The following is a 20,933-nucleotide window of genomic DNA, read 5'->3' as shown; positions in this document are numbered from 1 at the left end:
AAAATAACTCAGGGACAATGAAAAACTTATTGTTCATTTACTATATGCCATTTAAAATTGACCAACACATCTCAAGGAATCATAATCCATCAGCTGGGAACACTGGGTAGCAGTAGTGCGTGGACATATAAACTGGTTAAAGCATAGATTTAAAATAGCATGGTGGTTCTAATATTTTTGTTTTTAAAAAAGATTTATTTCATTTACTTGAAAGGTAGAATGACACAGAGAGAGAGGCAGAGAGGGAGAGAGAGAGAACAATGGAGAGGGAGGGAGGGAGTGAGGGAGGAAGTGGGAGAGATAACTTCTATTTACTGGTTCATACCCTAAATGGCCACAATAGCTGAGGCTGGGCTTGGCTCAGGCCAAGAGCCAGGACCTTCACCCAAATCTCCCACATGAGTGGCAGGGGCCCAAGTACTTTGGCCATCAACTGCTGCCTTCCCAGGCAAATTAGCAGGGAGCTAGATTAGAAGCAGAGCAACTGGGACTCAAACTCAAACCAGCACTCTGATATGAGATGCCAGTGTTGCAAGTAGCTGCTTAACCCATTGTACTACGGGAACCCTGGTAGTTGTAATATTTTAAATAAAAGCTTGAAATGAAGAGGTGTACTATAACTCACGTTTTCTGTTTTAACCTTCCACCATCAGTATCTGTTGGTTGAGACTGTAATTTCTCTTCATCATCTGACTGTGCTGCATCATTACTGTAAGAGGAAAAGTCATTTTAAAAGAAACCATCTTCCTATACTTCTCTCAAAAATCTCTATTTATAGTTATCAGCTAATTAGAACATGAAAATAATGTATGAATCAGCTTTATATAATTTTCATTTAAATTATGATACTGAGGACTTGAAGACTTTAGAGACTGAAGTAAAGCAATATACAAAATACAATGCAGTTTAGGAACTTAGGAAAACATCTACTACAAAAAAGGCTTTTTACTAGGCAAAATTTACCACACAAAATTGATAAAATACCTGTAGACCACTTCTGGCCCTCTCATCAGGTACCTCATGCTTTATATTTAATTTAAAAGCTCTTGCTTTTATAGAATGTTTTACCTATTTCTCATAATAAAGTTAATTGCCTCACTCTAAAGCAATTTCTGACCCCACAGAAACAGTACAAATTGTTATCAAACTTAAGATCATTTCAGCCAAGTTTCAGGAGGCTGAATGTTCACCTTACATGGCTTTTTAGACTCATAATGTTTTTGTTATTTCAAATCATAGATTTAATCTGGTATTTACATTCAGAATATAAAGAGAACACAAACAACTCAATAATAAAAGACAACTGAAATAATTAAAAATGTCAAAAAGATTTAAAACATTGCCCTAAAGACATACAAATGATCATTTAAAAATATTAAAGTCAGACAGAAAGATGTTTAACATCAGTCATTAGGGAAATTAAAATCATAACCATAATGAGATATCACTTTATATACAGTAGATGGCTCCCATCAAAGAGACAATGAGATGTTGGTGATGATGCACTGAAACTGGATTCCTGTACATACAGATTATGAGAATGCAGAATGGTGTAACAGCTTTGGAAAATGTTTTAGATTTTTAAATTACATATATAGTTTCTGCATGATCCAAAAATCACTCACTCACAACACATACATGTGTGTGTGTATGTGTGTGTATCTCCAAGATAGTTGAAAGTGTGTTCATAGCATCATTATTCATGATAGCTAAAAGGCAGAAATTCAATGCCATTAAATGATGTAGAGAAACAAAATATAATAGAGTCAAACACTGGAATAATGTTCAGCTATAAAAAGGAATGGGGGAACTTTGCAAACACTATGCTAAGTACGAGAGGTTTAAAATGTCTTTATACTGTCTCTAGTATAATATTAATCATTTAAAAGTACAGAAACTAAAAATGCTGTGGCGTTAAGATTTGTTCTATTTCCCCTAAATAACTCTATATTCATAAGAGAGAACATAGTTAAAGAATATATATATTAGCTAACTGTATTTTAATTCCAGATTTAAAAAAGAATACTGAATGAAACCAAATTAGGGATTGTCCTAGTTTATAAACAGAAAGCTTCACCATTCTGAAATACTACAAAGATAAATAACAATACTTGACATACCTTACATACTCTTTTGTTCTTCTCATGATGTGTAGAGTGAGAGGATTAATACCTGTTGGCAGTTTCTCTTCTGCAAGACTCAGAGGTATTTCTTCTCCAGTATCCAGGTTCTTAATCATTACACTGGCTAAAATTTCCTAAGGTTAAAAAAATAACACCAAGATGACCTATAATTTAATCATCTTTGGGGTCTATCGTGTAAGCTAATGCCTTTCTAGATATATTCAATATCATGCACAATCATTTTTAACATTTTTATGGTGATATAATTCATATACCACAAAATGTACTCATTTAAAGCATATAATTCACTGGTCTTTAATCAGAGTTGTACAATCATCACCACTCTCTAAGTTAGAATATTTTCATCACCCCAGAAGAAAATCCCGTACCCATTAGAACTCACACATTATTTTCATTTTTTCCTAGCCTCTGGCAACTACTCATCTGCCTTCTATCTCTATGGATTTGCCTGTTCTGGATATTTCATATATGTTAAATCACACATGTGGCCTATTGTGCCTGGATTCTTTCCCCCAGTACTAAGTTATCTATTATTGTAGCATGGATCAGTATTTCCTTCTGTTTAGTTGCTGAAAATCATATCATTATTACTATAATAAAACATCACATTTTATTGATCAATATTAATCAGTAATGGACACTTAAGTTGTTTCTACCTTTTGGCTATTACGAATGCTTCTATGAATATTTATGTACTGTTTTGCAATGACATGTGTTTTCATTTTGCTTTGGTATATTATATAGGAACATATGGGTCATATATGGGTAATAACACTGTTTAATATTTTGAGAAACTGTTAAAACTGTTTTCCAAAGTTAATGATTTTTAAAAATGTATTGCTTTAAAGAAATAAAAATCAGGATTTTGCTTCAAAATTTCATTCTGAATTGGCCAATAGATGCATATTAAATGTTAATGGTAAGACACCAGTAAAACAGTAAAATCCATTTTATTTTTTCTAAAATATGGAACATTATATATTTATAAACTATAGACCTTGTTTTCAATCTATTTACTCTACCATATAATTATGTGAAAGCAAGAAGTCAAATATAAAAGATCCAGCATATCTAAAAAACAAAAACCAAGACTCTTTAATTTAAATTTTCTTCTACATGATTCATTTTGCCTATCAGCAATGAACTTTATAATTTTTTAAAATTGTGATAAACTACACATAACATAAAATTCACCCTTTAAAATATTTCTAAGTATATAGTTCAGGACCATAAGGTACATTCATATTGCTGAGCAACCATACTACCATCCATATCTAGAACTTTTTTACCTTCCCATTATGACCTTTATACTTTATGTTTTTAAGAATAAAAAATAAATATAATTCTACCTCATCAGTAAGCTCTCTCCCAGAGTTGGATCTAGGTCTTTGAGGGCCCATCACTTCACCTGCTATTGTCTGCCCATCTGGTGCTTTTCCATTTTCCTGAAATTATAATTTTATAACAGAAAATAGACTGAGTCAACCTCTATAAAATTTCAATTATTCATTACCACACACAGTTCTAAAGAATTCCATAATTCAGGTAATGGAGCTTACTGAAAATTTAAATGGAACACTCCATTTCAGTCCTTTATAATTCCCAGCATGCTGAAAATCATTAGGTACCAAAACTACTGCTGCCCATGAAATAATGTCTTGGTAGATTTGAAAACAAATAAATGTTCTATCTGAAGATGGCAAAAAAGCAGTTCTCTACTAAGACTGCCACCAATCCAGGCCATAAGTAGATATTTTGAAGGCAGGGATCAGAGGCATTTTTCTGTAAAGACTCAGACAATAAATATTTTAGGCCTTTTTGTTCAGATACAGTCTCTGTTGCATATTCTTTTTCTTCTTTGTAGACAACCCTTTAAAAAGTAAAGATTATTCTTAGCTTGGGAACCTATGAACAGCCCACTGCCAATCCTTGCTCTAAGGCTAGATTAAGACTACAGTGTCATTTCTCCCAGTCTTCCAGGCTGCCCCACCACAGCTATCACCCAAGTAACCTTGAGTCCCAGATTTGGCTGTGGTAAAATCCATGTTATGAACTCTTGTATAGCCCACTGCCTAAGCACATGAAGCTTTTATGATTAGGAAAAGAAAACTATAAAAATGTCAGGTAAATGAAGACTACAATGAGTATGTATTAATATCAGCAATATTAAAATAGCAGCGATTATCATTTTTCGAATACCTACTATCTGCCAAACTTGGCCTACTTTATCTTACTTCATCCTTGCAAGAAACCTTTAAGAAAGGTTCTTTTCCCATTTTATCAACGGAGCTTGCTTGCTTGCTAAGCTCACCCAGGCTAGTTAGTAGTGGAGCTGGACAAAGGAAGGAAGGAAGCCAGTTTTGGGGGACAAGGAAATATTTGGCCTAAAGAAGGAAGAAGATTCAACAATCAACAAACCAGCCAGTGATAAAACCTATATCAAATATAACACTAATTCACCAACCTGGGCAGTAACTATTTTATCTCCACTGGTAGCACTTGCCAAATCAAGAGAAGGCTGAGAATCCCTGACTGTACTCTCTGAAGCCATGTTTGTAGTTAGGAGAGAATCAGACGTAATATTCTCTTTGGGTACTGCAACGATAATAATAATAACAACAACAACTAGTATTTAAATAGGTCCTTATATAACTTAAAAAGTGCTTTACCTTTTATTTGGTTCTTAAAACAACCCTGTCATACAACTGGTTTTATTACTCTCATTTTCTATATGGGGAAATCATGGTTTAAATTATTTATTTAACTTCCTCAAGACTATGCAGCTCATAAGAGCCAGAGGACTTGAATTCAGACCTTCAGTCTCCAAATCCCATGTTCTTTTCACCATATCACATTCTCTCTCAGAGAGTAATAGATTTGAAAGTTCAAAGTTCAAGGAAATGTTCAATTATAGTACTGTAACATCACCAACTTAAATTTTTTTTAATTTTTTGTCTATTACTAAGGAAATAATTTTTATAATGTGGTCATCAGTATAGTTTTATATAGCATAAACTGAAACAAAAGCAGATAGTTAAACAGTTTCAACTCTAAAATCTCCCAACAAAACAGTTATTTCTCAAGTAATACTTGCCGTCTAGATCAGGCGTTTTAAGAGCCTCAAACTCCAATTCACTTTTCTTTTTTCTTGGTGGTGGTGCAGGCCGAGATGGGGGTGGGGGTCTAGGAGGTGGAAAATTAGTTGGAGGGGGTGGGCGTGCTGGAACAGGCTTCTTTGTACTGGCTACTATATCAGGTTCTGGAGTAAGATGTCTTGGGGGTTTGGCAGGAGCCACTTCTTCCACAGCAAGAAAATGAGTAGATAAGGTGTTTGAGGATGTAGGTTCTAGAACATCACTTCGTTTGCCTTCTGTTGCTTCCTTGTCCAATATTTCTGTTTCCATTTCAGGCACATTAAGCTGCTCAGCTGAACTTACTTCAGTTAACTTAGCAGTTTCATCTACTGGCTTCTCACAGGTATTATCAGTAGGAAAATATTTCTTTGATTCTAATTCAGTTTCTTCAAATACATTCTGACTTTCTGCCTTTTTGGAATCTTCCTGTAGTCCTTGGTCTATGGCTAACAGTCCAGGTATATTGCTGAAATCTGTTCCAGCTCCAAGAGGACTGGAACCCTGATCACAGAGTTCTTTTCCTTCGGAATCCAGAGAGTCATCTTCAATCTGTAGTACTTTCTGACTTTCCTCAATAATACTTTCAATAATCTGATGAAAGTTTAAAAAGCAGTTTTAAAAAATGAAGCTATTTACAAGGACATAATAATAGCTTTTCATTTATACAGTACTTAGCATGTGCCAGACAAAGTTCTTAACCCTTAACATACTGCAATCTTTGTACCATCTTTGGAGATTGCGCTTCTACTGTCATCTTTCTACCAATGGGGGAACTAAGGTATAGAGAGATCAAGTGATTTGTCCAAAGTCAAAAAGCTAGTAAGGATGAAGGTAGTACAAACCCAGGAGTTTGATTCCAGAATCTACACTTTTAACAATTATGACAGGGAGTCTGTGTTAGGACCTGGTCACAAAAGTTCAATCAACCATATAAAATAAAGTTCATCCCTAAACCTACACTGAGACTTATAATATCATAGTTCAATTACATATTTTTGCCAAATTACTTGCAATAACTGCCTGCTGGGTTGAGTCAAATTAATAAAACCATGAGAATAAAATCTACTTGGGATAAGAATCCTAAGTATCCCATACTTAGGATAAGTATCCCACAGATACTGGCCTAAAATGCCAGTATCTCATATTGCAGTACCTGGGTTTCAGTCTTGGCTCCATTTCAAATTCCAGCTTCCTGCTAATACACTCTGGGAGGCAGCAGGTGACAGTTCAAGTAGATGGGTCCCCACGACCCATGTGGGAGACCTTGATTGACTTCCTGATTTCCCACTTCAACCCTGGCCCAGCCCCAGCCTTTGTGGATATTTGTGGAGTGAACCAGTGGATAGGAGTTCTTTCTCTTTGTCATGTCTCATAAATAAATAAAATCTTTACAAAAGAATTCAACTTGTTTATCTCTGAACTCAAGCATATGATGGGAAAAAACTGGCAGATGTGGGGAGACTGACATTGTTAAACAGATTACACCTAATTCTACACTGATGGCAGGATCATGAAAATTCACTCAGCCCATGTGTCTTTTCTCTCCTTTTATTTCTACAAGCTATAAAAATAAATACAGGTTTTCTATGTATTCGACCAACAGTTAGAAAAAACTAAATTTCCTATCAGTCTTGTAGTTACTAACACATTAAGTCTCTCAGCCCATTTATACTTCCACCATGTCCAATCACTGAAAATTTCTGATTTCTCAATTCCTTGGCTCCTAGAAGTCAATGGAATGTATCACAGAACCATCCTGATCTGGCTGACCACAACTTAATACTAACTTGTATAAAACTGCTGTTCAATAGAATTTACTCTTGATTTCTCAGTATATTTCATTTATTAGTTTTCAGTTTTTTTAAAAAAAACTTTTATTTATTTTTTAAAGATTTACTTATTTATTTGAAAGGCAGAGGCAGAGAAAGGGAGGGAGGGGAGGACGGAGGGAGGGAAGGGAGAAGGGAGGGAGGAGGGAGGGAGAGAGGGAGGGAGAGAGGGAGGAAGAGAGGGAGAGAGGGAGAGAGAGTTTTCCATCCACTAGTTCACTCCCCAAATGGCTGCAATGGCCAGAGCTGGGCAGATCTGAAGCAGGAGCCAGGCGCTTCTTCCGGGTCTCCCACACAGGTGCAGGGGCCCAAGAACTTGGGCTATCTTCTACTGCTGTCTCAGGCCATAGGAGAGAGCTGGATCGGAAGTGGAGCAGTTGACTGGAAGCGATGACTTTACCCACCATGCCACAGTACCAGCCCCAGTCTTCAAATTCTTAATCCTAGAAATTACCTCACTTTTACCAGAGGAATATTAAACAGAGTCCACCTAATTTGTCAACTAGTTGTTATCAAGCACTGAGGATCTGAAGTGATAACAGAAGTCAGTTTACAATGGGTTTAAAGATGAATAAGAGGTGAAGACAAAGAGACAGTAGAGAGTGTGTTTTCCAAAAGTTTAGCTATAAATAGATGTGGCTGCAAGAAATCATCCAATGTTTATATAAGCTGAAGAGAAGGAACCACTGGAAAGGAAGATAGCAACAAAGTTCTGAAGAAGAAAGAAAAGAAGGTCTTAGTGTGTATTAGTAGACTCATCATATATAATAACATTTAATCATCATACAGACCTTGTTAGGTGGCTGGGTTATCTTTCTTCCCAAAGCAGGAATTTGAGTTAATGCATTAAGAATTTTGTCCAATGCCCAACAGCTAATAAGTTACAAAGCCAAAATTTGAAATTCAAATCATTGTTAAAAATCCATTCTTTTATTACATTATTTGCAAATTTTTTTTTATTTAGTAAATATAAATTTCCAAAGTACAGTCTATGGATTACAATGGCTTCCCCCCCATAATTTCCCTCCCACTCGCATCCCCCCCATCTCCCGCTCCCTCTCCCCTTCCATTCACATCAAGATTCATTTTCAATTATCTTTATATACAGAAGATCAATTTAGTATATATTAAGTAAAGATTGCATCAATTTGCACCACACAGAAACACAAAGTGTAAAATATTGTTTCAGTACTAGTTATAGCATTACTTCACATTGGACAACACATTAAGGACAGATCCCACATGAGAAGTAAGTACACAGTACCCAGTGACTCCTGTTGTTGACTTAACAATTTGACACTCTTGTTTATGGTGTCAGTAAAAAAATCTGTTCTTTGTGTTATACCATGCTACTTCAGACAGGGAATAAATTTAGGTTGAACAACCTTAATTGAAAATCCAAAATCTGAAATTCTCCAAAACTCAAAATTTTTTGAGCACTAATAAGATACTATAAGTGGAAAATTCCACATCCAACCTCCATGAGATGGGTTCTTAGGCAAAATGAGGGCACATAAAAAATATTGTATAGAATTACCTTCAGGCTCTATGTATAAGGTGAAGCATAAATGAATTCTGCATTTAGTTGTGGGCCCTAGTCCCAAGATATCTCATTATGTATATGCAAATATCCCCAAATCAGAAAAAATTTGAAATCTGAAGTACTTCTTGCTCCAAATATTTTTGATAAAGGATACTTAATTCTGTACTAAATTCTCAGCAATGAATAACATGAAAAAGAGGGAAGTGATGAAAACAAGTTTGTAGATAAGGAGATATAGACAGTATGGAAATGAATGGATTTAGGCTTCTTGGCCTCTAATTTTTACTTGCAGCTGAAAAGATTATCTGCTGAAGTGAGGGGGGATGCGAGTGAGCATAATAAACGTGAGGTAAACAAAAAGACTTAAAATAATGATTTTGCATAATGAAGTGGCCTATGCCAGAAAAGAGGTCAAAATGAAGTTGAAAATCATGTCTTCCCTAATCTCCTACATCAGAACAATCTCTCCTGCCTCTGAACAACCGTCACTCTTATTGTTCATTAAAGGATGGACACTAATATAAATCCAAGAAAGTACATGGGCTAGCTCTGCATACTTATTCTCTCTATGCTAGATAATTAGTTCCTAGAAAGCAAGACCCATATTTTCTGATTCTTGATATGCCCCTATAATACCTAGTAATTGTGTCTAGCTTCGTCATTGTTTTCTGAATTTTAGGAGGTAACAAAAATGGAAAGACAGCGAGAATCAAGACCGGCATAGAAATGATCACATTAAAGCACTGTTTGCTTCAAGAACTTCACTCCTTTCCTATTGACTACAAAATAAAAACCAAAGTGTTCCATGATCTGGCCCTAACTTCCATTCATAAAGAGCTAGCTCAGGTGCTACTTCCCCATTAAGCTTTCTCCATTCCTACTCCCAGGCAGGAAGTAAGGTCTCCCTTTGTGTTATTACACCTATTTGTAAGTTTATTTGGGCCCTTATTACATTTAGTTTTGTGTCTATACAATTTCCTCTGGTAAAATGTAATCTACTTGAAAGCATGGATTATATCCTGGTCCAGGGTATATCTCCCACAGTCTTTATCATTAATGCTTGATATCTAATTCAACTGAAAATGCTGGAACTTAAAAAGTGATACCTAGAATGTTAGACCATACTATACTGTCCCATAGTGTTTTCTCATTATTTTTTACATCCCAACCTCTCCTTAAAATCAGTTTTTGTTATTAACTATAGAGAGAATAAATTACAAATGGGTAAATAAGAAAGAATGTTTTAAAATGGAAAGAAAAAAAGTAGAAAAAATTAAAAAGTTTTCAAGTTTCAACAGTAAAATTGGATACATTGTAATACATTTGCTTAATGTAAAGTGACGTAACAAACGAAAGCTGAGTATTGAACTATAGAAATATAAGGAAAATCTAAAGATGGTAAAAGGCAAAATATAAAAATGTCTATACTATAATTGGGCAAAAAGAAAGTATGCAAATAGGTGACAATGAGAAAAGAATGCGGCAAAATTAAGCCAGCTGTTTGTCACATGTAGAATTGTGAATAATTTCTTATTTTAAAGAAAAAAATGGTTTTATTGCTGTTATATACGCTAATATACAATACCACCACTTCTCCTAAAGGGGAGTTTTCCTTTTGAAAGAAAAAATACGACCAACATTAAAGTATATAGTCCATTAAATTTCTAAATTGCCTAAAGGTAGAAAAATGGTTTCTACTGGAGGCAACTTTGCTCTACACTCCTCAGACATTAGGTGACATCTGGCACCTAGTGCTGCTACTTATCCTACAATTCATAAACAGCTCCCCCCACCCTCTACAACAGGGATTTGTCCAGGTCAAAACATCAAGATTGGGGCTGATGCTGTGGCATAGAGGGTAAAGCTGCTGTCCGCAGTGCTGGCATCCCATATGGGTGCCAGTTTGAGTCCCAGCTGCTCCTCTTCTGATTTAGCTCCCTGCTATGGCCTGGGAAAGCAGTAGAAGATGGCCCAAGTTTTTCAGCCCCTGCATCCATGTGGAAGAACAAGAGGAAGCTCCTAGCTCCTGGCTTCAGATCAGCCCAGCTCCAGCTGTTGCGGCCATTTGGGGAGTGAATCAGCGGATGGAAGACCTCTCTCTCTCTCTCTCTCTGCCTCTGTCTTTCAAATAAATAAATACATCTTTTTTAAAAAAAAAATCAAGATTGTAGCTGTTGGAGAAACTGTGGGATAGAAAATGTGTCATTTTCACAATTGGCCTCTGGAATCCAATTGGCTAGAACAATCGTTAGGGCACAAAACTTGTATAAATGAATGAAAACGCACTAAACTTTCTCTCTGAATTTTATACAGATACTGCAAATTGTCTATTTTCAAAATTTTTATCTTGTGCTCAATCTTACAGTAAACCAACCTCTGAAACTACACAGCATCAATTATTTAAAAGGTATCAAAGGCCATTATCACAGCAAGGCCATCTTGTAACCTCTGACTCTTAAAAACATCTGAATTTGCTGCAGTGAGTTTTTGTTTTTGTTTTTGTTTTTGTTTTTGACAGGCAGAGTGGACAGTGAGAGAGAGAGAGAGACAGAGAGAAAGGTCTTCCTTTTTGCCGTTGGTTCACCTTCCAATGGCCGCTGCGGCCGGTGCATTGTGCTGATCCGAAGCCAGGAGCCAGGCGCTTCTCCTGGTCTCCCATGCGGGTGCAGGGCCCAAGGACTTGGGCCATCCTCCACTGCCTTCCTGGGCCATAGCAGAGAGCTGGCCTGGAAGAGGGGCAACCGGGATAGAATCCGGCGCCCCAATCGGGACTAGAACCCGGTATGCCGGCGCCGCAAGGCGGAGGATTAGCCTGTTAAGCCACGGCGCCGGCCTGCAGTGAGTTTTTCAACACCTATAATTCTTGGCAATAACTTCAATAATAGCTAGGGCTTATTATAATAAAATACAAGGATAAAAACAAAAACATTTTACAAAATAGTTTCAACGATACGTTAATAGTTAGAATATGAAAATGACTTCTAAAAAGCCTGATGTGTCTTCAATAACAAATCTGACAGATTCAATAAATGCTTACTAAACATCCACCATTTACAGAATACTATACTAGTGGAGAACATTTTGTTTCACATATACCATATAAAATGGATATATGCTACCAACTAATATTGAATATCTTTCCAACCTTTTTAGATACATCTTGTTTCAACTCTTGTACAGGGGACTCATTTCCAACGTTGTGGGCAGTGTTCTCTGTTTCCTGTTTTAAAAAGAAAAGAAATAGAGACCAAATGATAAATTCTTTCTGTGAATATCTGCTTAAGGTGGGTACAAATGAGAAAATACAACAGTAATAAATTGAAGGAACCTAAAGAGTTTAGATATCTGTATACTGATAGATGCCCACAGATTTTATGTCAATGGAGACAATGTGATTTACATAAGAAAGTTACCAATCAGCAACTTTTTCTACTGTAGTAAGATATTTACCTTTAACTATGAAAAAATTTTTCAACTTTTAACATAAAAAAAGTTGCAATGGAAGATGAGAACTTCTAAGTACCTCTGTAGCTGAAAAGGATTAAAGATTTAAACAAAGGGTTGAATCAGAATTCTTATTTTTCCTAAATTATTGCTCTATAAATGTACATAAACACAAAAGTACATAACAGAAAATCACATTCTGAGAACAGTTTTCTTACAATTCTGCATGCTTTGGATAAAATGAAAAAAGACAACCCAAAGTTAAATGAAGCCTTCAAAACAGTATCAGATGAAAAAAAATTAAACCCACCAAAAATACATATATATCTATGTATACATTTATATATACATACGTACATATATATATATAATTGGGAGGTTAGAGAGAGTAGAAATGGGTATTGCATTTTTGCTGGAAAAAAATTAGAGTACAATAAAACAATCATATATATATATACAATTTCTAACATAATACTGAGAAATCAAATGGGTACTAGGTAGTCAGGGTGGTCCCCTGGTAGAAATTTGGAACAGAGAGGTGCCTGCTCCCCCCAAAAGGTTATCTTTAGCAGATCAAAGCGTCCTGCTTCCTTAGGAATCTCCAAATTGACAAAACTGCCTTGAGAATAGCAAGGGAGTGGTGATTTCTCCCCCACCCTTCTGGATGATTTTTTTTTTAATCATAAGGGAGCCAGAGATGGAGAATTGTAAATCAGGTCTTTTGTTGAGTTTATCTCCACCTTGTTGATTGACAGTTTGGTTCCCAAGATTGTACTTAAAATCCTGAATGCTACAGGGCCTTTTGGGTTCTTTCCTCTCTTTCCTTCCATGCTGCTCTGGCTGGAGGTCTTCAACTCTAATAAATACTGTTACATCTCTCTGCTGTCCACTTGGAAATTCTTCTCCCATGTGAGACAAAGAACCGATAATTTCTCTGCTACAGTTTTCCTGTAACAATATTATTTTCTATCTTAAGCTGTTTTTAATACCAAGAGAAAAAATGCTTAATTCTCAGCATACATCAGAGAGCTTATTAGAAGGTCAGTATAACCATTTTTGACAGCTAAGTGACCCAAGGCACATAAGGATGTAGGTAAGTAATAAGGTAGTACTGGAGCAGACATTTGGCACAGCTGTTAAAATTGCAACTTGGGGGGCTGGCACTGTAGTGCAGCGGGTACCGCCCTGGCCTGAAGCGCCAGCATCCCATATGGGCGCCGGTTTCTAATCCTGGCTACTCCACTTCCTATCCAGCTCTCTGCTGTGGCCTGGGATAGCAGAAGAAGATGGCCCAAGTCCTTGGGCCCCTGCACCCACGTGGGAGACCTGGAAGAAGCTCCTGGCTCTTGGCTTCGGATTGGCACAGCTCTGGTCATTGCAGCCAATTGGGGAGTGAACCATCGGATGGAAGACCTCTCTCTCTCTCTGCCTCTCCTCTCTCTTTGTAACTCTTTCAAAAAAATAAATAAATCTTTTTAAAAAAAACTTCCACTCCTTTAAAAAAAAACTGCTACTTGGGACACTAGCATCTCATATTGAGTGCCTGGTCTGAGTCTTGGTTATTCCACTTCTGATCCAGTTTCCTGCTAATAACGTATACCATGGGAGACAACAGACGATGGCTCAAGTACTGAGTCCCTGCCATCCACATGTTAATCCTGGATTGACTTCTGGGTACCTGGCTTTGGCCTGACTGAGCCCTGGCCATTGTGGGTATTTGGGGAGCGAAGCAGCAGAAGGAAGATCTCCATCTTCCCCTCCTTTCCTCTCTTTCAAATAAAATGAAAATGAGTAAATAAAGATATTTTAAAATACAGTAAGTTGGAAAAGCGCAAAAAATTAGTTATAAAAGGTAGCACTTACACAACTATCAGAATATGTTCATGATGGGCTACATGACAAAATTACTCCAGAGATTACTATAATGCTAAAAATTCAGTGTGTTAATGTGATTTCTACAAGACTTGCAATATAATTGATCTGGAAAGTTGTTTCACTAAATTCCTCCACAGCATTTGGGGAATATTACCAATCTTACACAGATCCTTCTAGAGGAAAATTGTTTCCGGCATCTTAAGTTTTAGCTAAAATTAAAATTCTGCTGTGGCCCATGAGAGCTTAATATGATATGGCCCCTGCTTGCATCTTTGACATTTGTACTTCTCCATCTCTCCCACCAATCCTAATTAGACTCTGGCCTAGGGGATGGTTCCTTGCCATTAGGATCGCAGGTTAAGTGCTATTTTACTAGAAAAGCCTTTCCTAACCATCTTAAAATAGCCTAACCTCCTCCTGGCTTTTTATCACAATGTCCTATTTTCTTTTTCTTTGTTACACTTATCACTATTTGAAATGACCTTATCTACTTGTTTACTTTTTTTGTCTGGCCTGCCCCACTAGAATACAAGCTCCAGGAGAGCAGGGATCTTGTTTGTTCTGTTCACCATCATTTGCCCAAGTACCTAAAATAGTACCTGGCACTAAGTAATCATTTGCTGAATGAATACTGCTAAAGAGGCATACTCTGGGTTTTTTTTCCAGTTAATAAACAAACCTTTTTTTTTTTCAAAAAAAATATATTTGTTTTGAAAGGCAGAGTGACAGAGAGACAGACAGAGACAGACAGAGAGAATCTTCTATCTGCTGGTTCATTCCCAAATGGCCACAACAGCCCGGGGTTAGGCTGGGTGGAAACCAGAGGCCTGGAATGCCATCCAGTTCTCCCATGTGGGTGGCAGGGGCCCAAGTACTTGTGTTATCTTCTGCTCATTTTCTAGGCTGGCTCAGAAGTGGAGTAAACTAGGACTTTAACTGGTGCCCTGGTATGGGATGCCAGCATTGCAGGCAGTGGCTTAACCTGCTGTGCCACAATGGAGGCCCCAATATATATATATATATATGTATATATATATATATATATATGATATGTATATCTTAAGTTTATACATCCTTTAATCAAATTCTGGTTTTAAACTAGAGAAAGTCTAATCTAAACTAAATAGTAAAATAACCTTGACAAGATGAGGCAAAAAGGATATGTGACAACTAACATTAAAAAGTTAATGTATATCAGAGAAACACTTTTCAACTATCCTACCAGTTAAATATTTTTATCCAATTATTCTTCAATAACTCCTAATTAGTAAGAACATCAGAAGTACTATACAACATAATTCCCTGGATATTTTCCCTAAATTAAAATACACTTTGGTAATTCCTAGACCTCAAGTTAAGTACTTAACAACTATCACAGATTAATATTCTTACACTGACCCAAACTGTCAACCAGTGACTGGACTCTATTTTGTTTGACTTTAACAAAACTCTCTTGGGTTTTGGGCTTTTGAAATATAGAAACTTCGGGGCTGGTGCTGTGGTGCAGTGGGTTAACATCCTGGCTTGAAGTGCCAGCATGCCATATGGGTGCCGGTTTCTAATCCTGGCTGCTCCTCTTCCAATCCAGCTCTCTGCTATGGCCTGGGAAAGCAGTAGAAGATGGCCCAAGTCCTTGGGCCCCTGCACCCACATGGGAGACCCGGAAGAAGCTCCTGGCTCCTGGCTTCGGATTGGCGCAGCTCCGGCCGTCGTGGCCATCTGGGGAGTCAACCAGCGGATGGAAGACCTCTGTCTCTCTCTCTCTGCCTCTCCTCTCTCTGTGTAACTCTGACTTTCAAATAAATAAATAAATCTTTAAAAAAAAGAAATGTAGAAACTTCTATAAGGTAAACTGCCATTAAGTCGCAAGTTTAAAGAAGTGATATGGAACCTAACAGAGGACTTATCTCCAGAGAAATTCATCAGGCGATTTCTTAGTAAATAAAACCTTAGTTAACTGTGATCCTCTCAGTGATGTATAAGGTGCAGTCCTTTTTGTAAAACCTCACCCAGGCTCTGGCAATACCAAGCAGGCACCTGCAGACAACCAACACCAACCTGGCTATAGTTGAGATAATCCTCATCATCACCTTCTGGAGACAGGCTATCCCATTACCATTACACAATATTTGCCAAATCCCATCTCTCCCCCCAACCAAAAAGGCCATTTCTCTAATCCCTGACTATCATAGTATCAGTAACACACTTCATTAAAAGGTATAGATTACCTCATATACAGAAGTTCATACCAATTATGCTCCATCGAAACCGGATTTTAGACAGCTGCTTATACCCTCCTTATGGTATTTGGTTATAAGATTTGAGCTTTATAATTTTAACAAGCATACCCCAAAAAAGTTTTTGAAAATTCATTTCACAAAATAGTTGTATTAAAGTGATGTACACTCACAGAAATCTTCGTTTCTATCTACTAAACATCATTAAACTAAAAGCATTAATTACAAAAAAAAAATTCAGATCACTTCTAGCATTTACTAGTGTGGGAGGTGAAGCTATTAACAATGACTAAAGTGAAATAAAAAAAAATTAGAAGTGTGACTTCCACTCTTTTTTTTTGCTGAGAAAATAAAAAAGAAAGCTACTCCCAACTGGTTATCATATCTACCCATCAATTCCTTTTAACACTATTCCCTTTGTTGGTGTCTCATGTCTTGGCATTTTAACTGCTTCTTAATAGCTTTCTTTGCACTCAAGTCCCTCTGTTTTTGAAGAACTCTCTTCCACCCTTCCACCAATTTTCTTAATTCCCCAGCAAAAATTCCCCACCAAAGTTCTAGGTAGCACAGCTTTAAGACATATAAAAATTGACTTTTAAGTTTCCTGCTTCAAAATTTTCAAGGCCATTCTCTGTCTCTCTCTCTCTCACTGTCAAAAAAAGAAAAAAAAAATTTCAAGGCCAGAGTTCTTAACCGACATTCAAGGCTCATTACAAACTGGCTCCAATTTACTTTTCCAACATTCTACCGCTGAAATTTTTACACCAGTTACACTGTTCTTTCAATACTACCAGCAAATCCCATGCCTTTGCATGTTAACTAGTTTATACTATCTGCTAACACACAATGTTTTCCAAATTTCCCCTTCCTACCCATGCAAACCTCTCTCAGTTTTCAAAGTTCAGTGCTCTCATGTCTATCCTCCCCTTCCTCCTCCAAACTCCCTGTAGTATTTAATTTCTATAAATATCAAGATCTCATACTTGTATATCAGCCCTTGGAATACATGTCTCTTCAGTGAAACTATAAAACATCAAAAACTCACACGTCAAACTTTTCTTTGTATTGCTTAAGATGTCAGTGGATATATTGTTACACACAGCATGCACTTATTATTTATTTGTGTGTAAATATAAAATACCTTTTATAGCACAGAAGGAATAAAAATTATGATAACTGTTCTTATGTGCTCAGTTAAATAACTTCCATTAGCTGTTGAATCTCTTGCATTTAAATTTCTCCCTCTCACAAATGACTGATATCCGACATTTTGAGTTTATCATTCCCTTGCCATTATTTAATTTTACCATTCTTGTATCTCTGAATGACCTATCTTTAAATAATCTCTAAACCATATTTCTTTAACTTGGCATGATTTTGAACTTAATATAAATGGAATCATACTGCAGATATTTTTCTATGGTTTATTTATCCTCAATACTCTAATACTGAAATTTATCCATGTTATTGTGTACAATTAATTCATTTATTTCCAGTGTTGTGGAATATTTTATACACACACACACATGCACATACACACACACTACAGTTTGTCAAAGTGAATGGTTTCCAATGTGTATAAATAGTAGATGGGTATACTTGAACTGAAAAAATAGAGCATGCTTAAGATTGTACAGAGATATGGACACAAACATACATATACAATATATACACCATTTGATATAAATAGTTCAGGTTCGTAATATTCTTGTATTTAAAATGGTTCTCAGTAGCATAATGTCTCAATATCAAACTCCTTTGCTTAGTTATAAGACCGTGAATAAGTTTTATGTATAGTGATGTTATCAATATATGTACCCACAAGTATACAAGTGCTTTAGTTACTACACAGTTTTGTCATGTAAGTATTAATTTTTAATTAACACACACAAAGATATTGTATAGTGCTCTTTTGTTCTAAAAATTATAAACCAAATAAAAATTAGTGGAAATCTAAAATTGTATTTCCTTGCATAATATTTAGTTAGCTATTTCAAGAGTACCCAACTATACCCAGTAGGTTATATGACAATGTTATTGAACAAAAAATAAAAGAAAGCAAAAGAAGGTATATATAATCTCTAAAAACATAACTTTGAAAAAGCACAACTTACTTTGAATGTTGAAAGCCCGACTTTTTCTGGGGACCTGTTCAGAAAATAAAAGCAAGGAGGTATTGAATATAGGAGGTAAGAGGAGAACCACTTTCATATACTTACTAAAGACCAATCTACGTGTTAAAAACATGTATAAAGTTTATGACTGGAAAGTCTTGTTGCAGACAATGTGGAAATCAGATAAAAGCAGAGGAGAAAATTAAAGTGATTCACATATAATCTTATCACCTAGACTAGAGATTAAAATATAATAAATAATATATAATAAAAGCATCCTTATGAATAAAAAACATATGTATCATCCATGACAAATTTCCTCCAAAACAAATTTTAAAAAAATATTTTATATATTTGTTTGAGAGGTACAGGTACAGACAGTGAGAGGGAGACACAGAGAGAAGAGAGGTCTTCCATCCACTGTTTCACTCCCCAAATGTCTGCAACAGCCAGAGCTAAGCCCATCTGAAGTCAGGAGCCAGGAACATCTTCCAGGTTTCCCACACGCATGCAGGGGCCCAAGCACTTGGGTCATCTTCTACTGCTTTCTCAGGCCATAGCAGAGAGCTGGATCAGAAGAGGAGCAGCCAGGACTACAACTGGTGCCCATATGGCATGTCAGCACCACAGGCAGAGGATTAACCTACTGCACCACAGCACTGGCCCCCAAAATAAATTTTTATAGAAGTAGAGTTACAGATCAAAAGTATACTAACTTCTCAGACTCTTGAGAAACTTCCAAATTGCCATCCAGAACAGTTGCACCAGTTTATATTCCCACTGCTCTATGAATATCTGTTTTTTATATCCCTGCCATAAATGAGTACTATTTTAAAATTTTTACCAATTTGACAAGCAAAAGTATATTTCATTATTGCTGTAACTTGTACTTCTTTAATTTCTATGTGTATTAAAATGATCATATGTATTAGATATTTACATTGTTTTTGAAGAAAGAGACTAATTTTTTTTTCTCAGCTAAATTTTCTACTGGATCAAAAGTCTATTATTAAATAGACTACTTTAGATGAATAATAATTTTAAAAAGTAACTTTTTACCAATTATTTTTACCCCATCCTTCAAATACTTTTTTTCCAAATAGGAACAGTGTGATAACTGCTTCAAAGCATAAGAGAGAGACACCTACAAGCCACTTATTTTATTTCAAGTTTAGATAGAAAAGAAACAGTTTTGGGGCCGGTGCTGTGGTGCGGTGGGTTAAAGCCCTGGCTTGCAGCACCAGGATCCCATATGGGTGCCGGTTCTAGTCCCAGATGCTCCACTTCCGATCCAGCTCTCTGCTATGGCTTGGGAACTCAGTAGAAGATGGCCCACATGCGTGGGTCGCTGCATCCACGTGGGAGACATGGAAGAAGCTCCTGGCTCCTGGCTTCGGATCAGCACAGCTCTGGCCAATGCAGCCATTTGGGGAGTGAACCAGCAGATGGAAGACCTCTCTCTCTCTGGGTCTACGTCTCTGTCTTTCAAATAAATAAAATAAATCTTAAAAAAAAAAAAAGAAACATGAGTTGCCAAGGCTATGGAAGCCTTTTGAGTTCGCTGACTTCGATCTTATTCCAACAGGGTCATAGTCAAAGTGGAAGTTCTCTCCTCCCTTCAGAGAAAGGCACCTCCTTCTTTGATGGCCCCATTCTTTCTACTGGGATCTCACTCGCAGAGATCTTTCATTTAGGTCTTCTTCTTTTCTTTTTTTTTTTTCCAGAGTATCTTGGCTTTCCATGCCTAAAATACTCTCATGGGCTCTTCAGCCAGATCCGAATGCCTTAAGGGCTGATTCTGAGGCCAGAGTGCTATTTAGGACATCTGCCATTCTATGAGTCTAGAGCCTAGGGAGATTACTGATGCCATAAACAAGAGTGTCAAATTGTTAAGTCAACAACAGGAATCACTATGTACTTACTCCTCATGTGGGATCTGTCCTTAATGTGTTGTCCAATGTGAAGTAATGCTATAACTAGTACTGAAACAGTATTTTATACTTTGTGTTTCTGTGTGGGTGCAAACTGATGCAATCTTTACTTAATATATACTAAATTGATTTTCTGTATATAAAGATAATTGAAAATGAATCTTGATGTGAATGGAATGGGAGAGGGAGTGGGAGATGGGAGGGGTGCGAGTGGGAGGGAAATTATGGGGGGGGGGAAGCCATTGTAATCCATAGACTGTACTTTGGAAATTTATATTTACTAAATAAAAGTTAAAAAAAGGAAACAGTTTTAAATAATAGTCTATCCCTAAATTTATTTTTGTAAAATGAAATGATGATATATTATACAACTTCAGGTTGAAAGGCACCATCAAGACCATCTAATTACATAGCAGCTTCCTTTTACAGATAAAAAAAAAACAGATCTCAAGAGATTAGTGACTTTTTCTCAAAGTCTTATTTAGAAGCAGAACCATGACAAGCCTCAAGCACTACTACCATATTCTTTGTATGCCAAATTGAGTAATGACATTGGTATAGAAATCCTTGATCTTTAATCAAAAAGTAGTTGGATAAAAAAACTACTTTTGTTTAACAGAAAACCAATCCCTTTATTCAATAAAGATTTAGGGAATACCTACTATGTATCAGGACTAGAGAT

The 20,933-nt window shown here is 36.5% G+C and overlaps 1 protein-coding gene across 1 annotated transcript in view; it reads right to left on the bottom strand.

The window, feature by feature from the left end:
* Positions 1-20,933, bottom strand: part of WDR44 (WD repeat domain 44) — a 95,765-nt gene that overhangs the window by 43,756 nt on the left and 31,076 nt on the right. The window contains exons 2-8 of the mRNA XM_062183836.1: positions 18,321-18,354; positions 11,796-11,870; positions 5,239-5,869; positions 4,609-4,739; positions 3,494-3,589; positions 2,121-2,257; positions 626-709 (exon numbers count right to left, since the gene is read on the bottom strand). Of these exons, the coding sequence (XP_062039820.1) occupies positions 626-709; positions 2,121-2,257; positions 3,494-3,589; positions 4,609-4,739; positions 5,239-5,869; positions 11,796-11,870; positions 18,321-18,354 (1,188 nt within the window). The remainder of the gene's footprint in view (positions 1-625; positions 710-2,120; positions 2,258-3,493; positions 3,590-4,608; positions 4,740-5,238; positions 5,870-11,795; positions 11,871-18,320; positions 18,355-20,933) is intronic.

Source organism: Lepus europaeus, chromosome X (assembly GCF_033115175.1).
Source record: "Lepus europaeus isolate LE1 chromosome X, mLepTim1.pri, whole genome shotgun sequence".
In the NCBI taxonomy this organism is placed as follows: Eukaryota; Metazoa; Chordata; class Mammalia; order Lagomorpha; family Leporidae; genus Lepus; species Lepus europaeus.
Note: the sequence above shows the minus strand (reverse complement) of the source record. Positions and strands in the feature narration are given on the sequence as shown.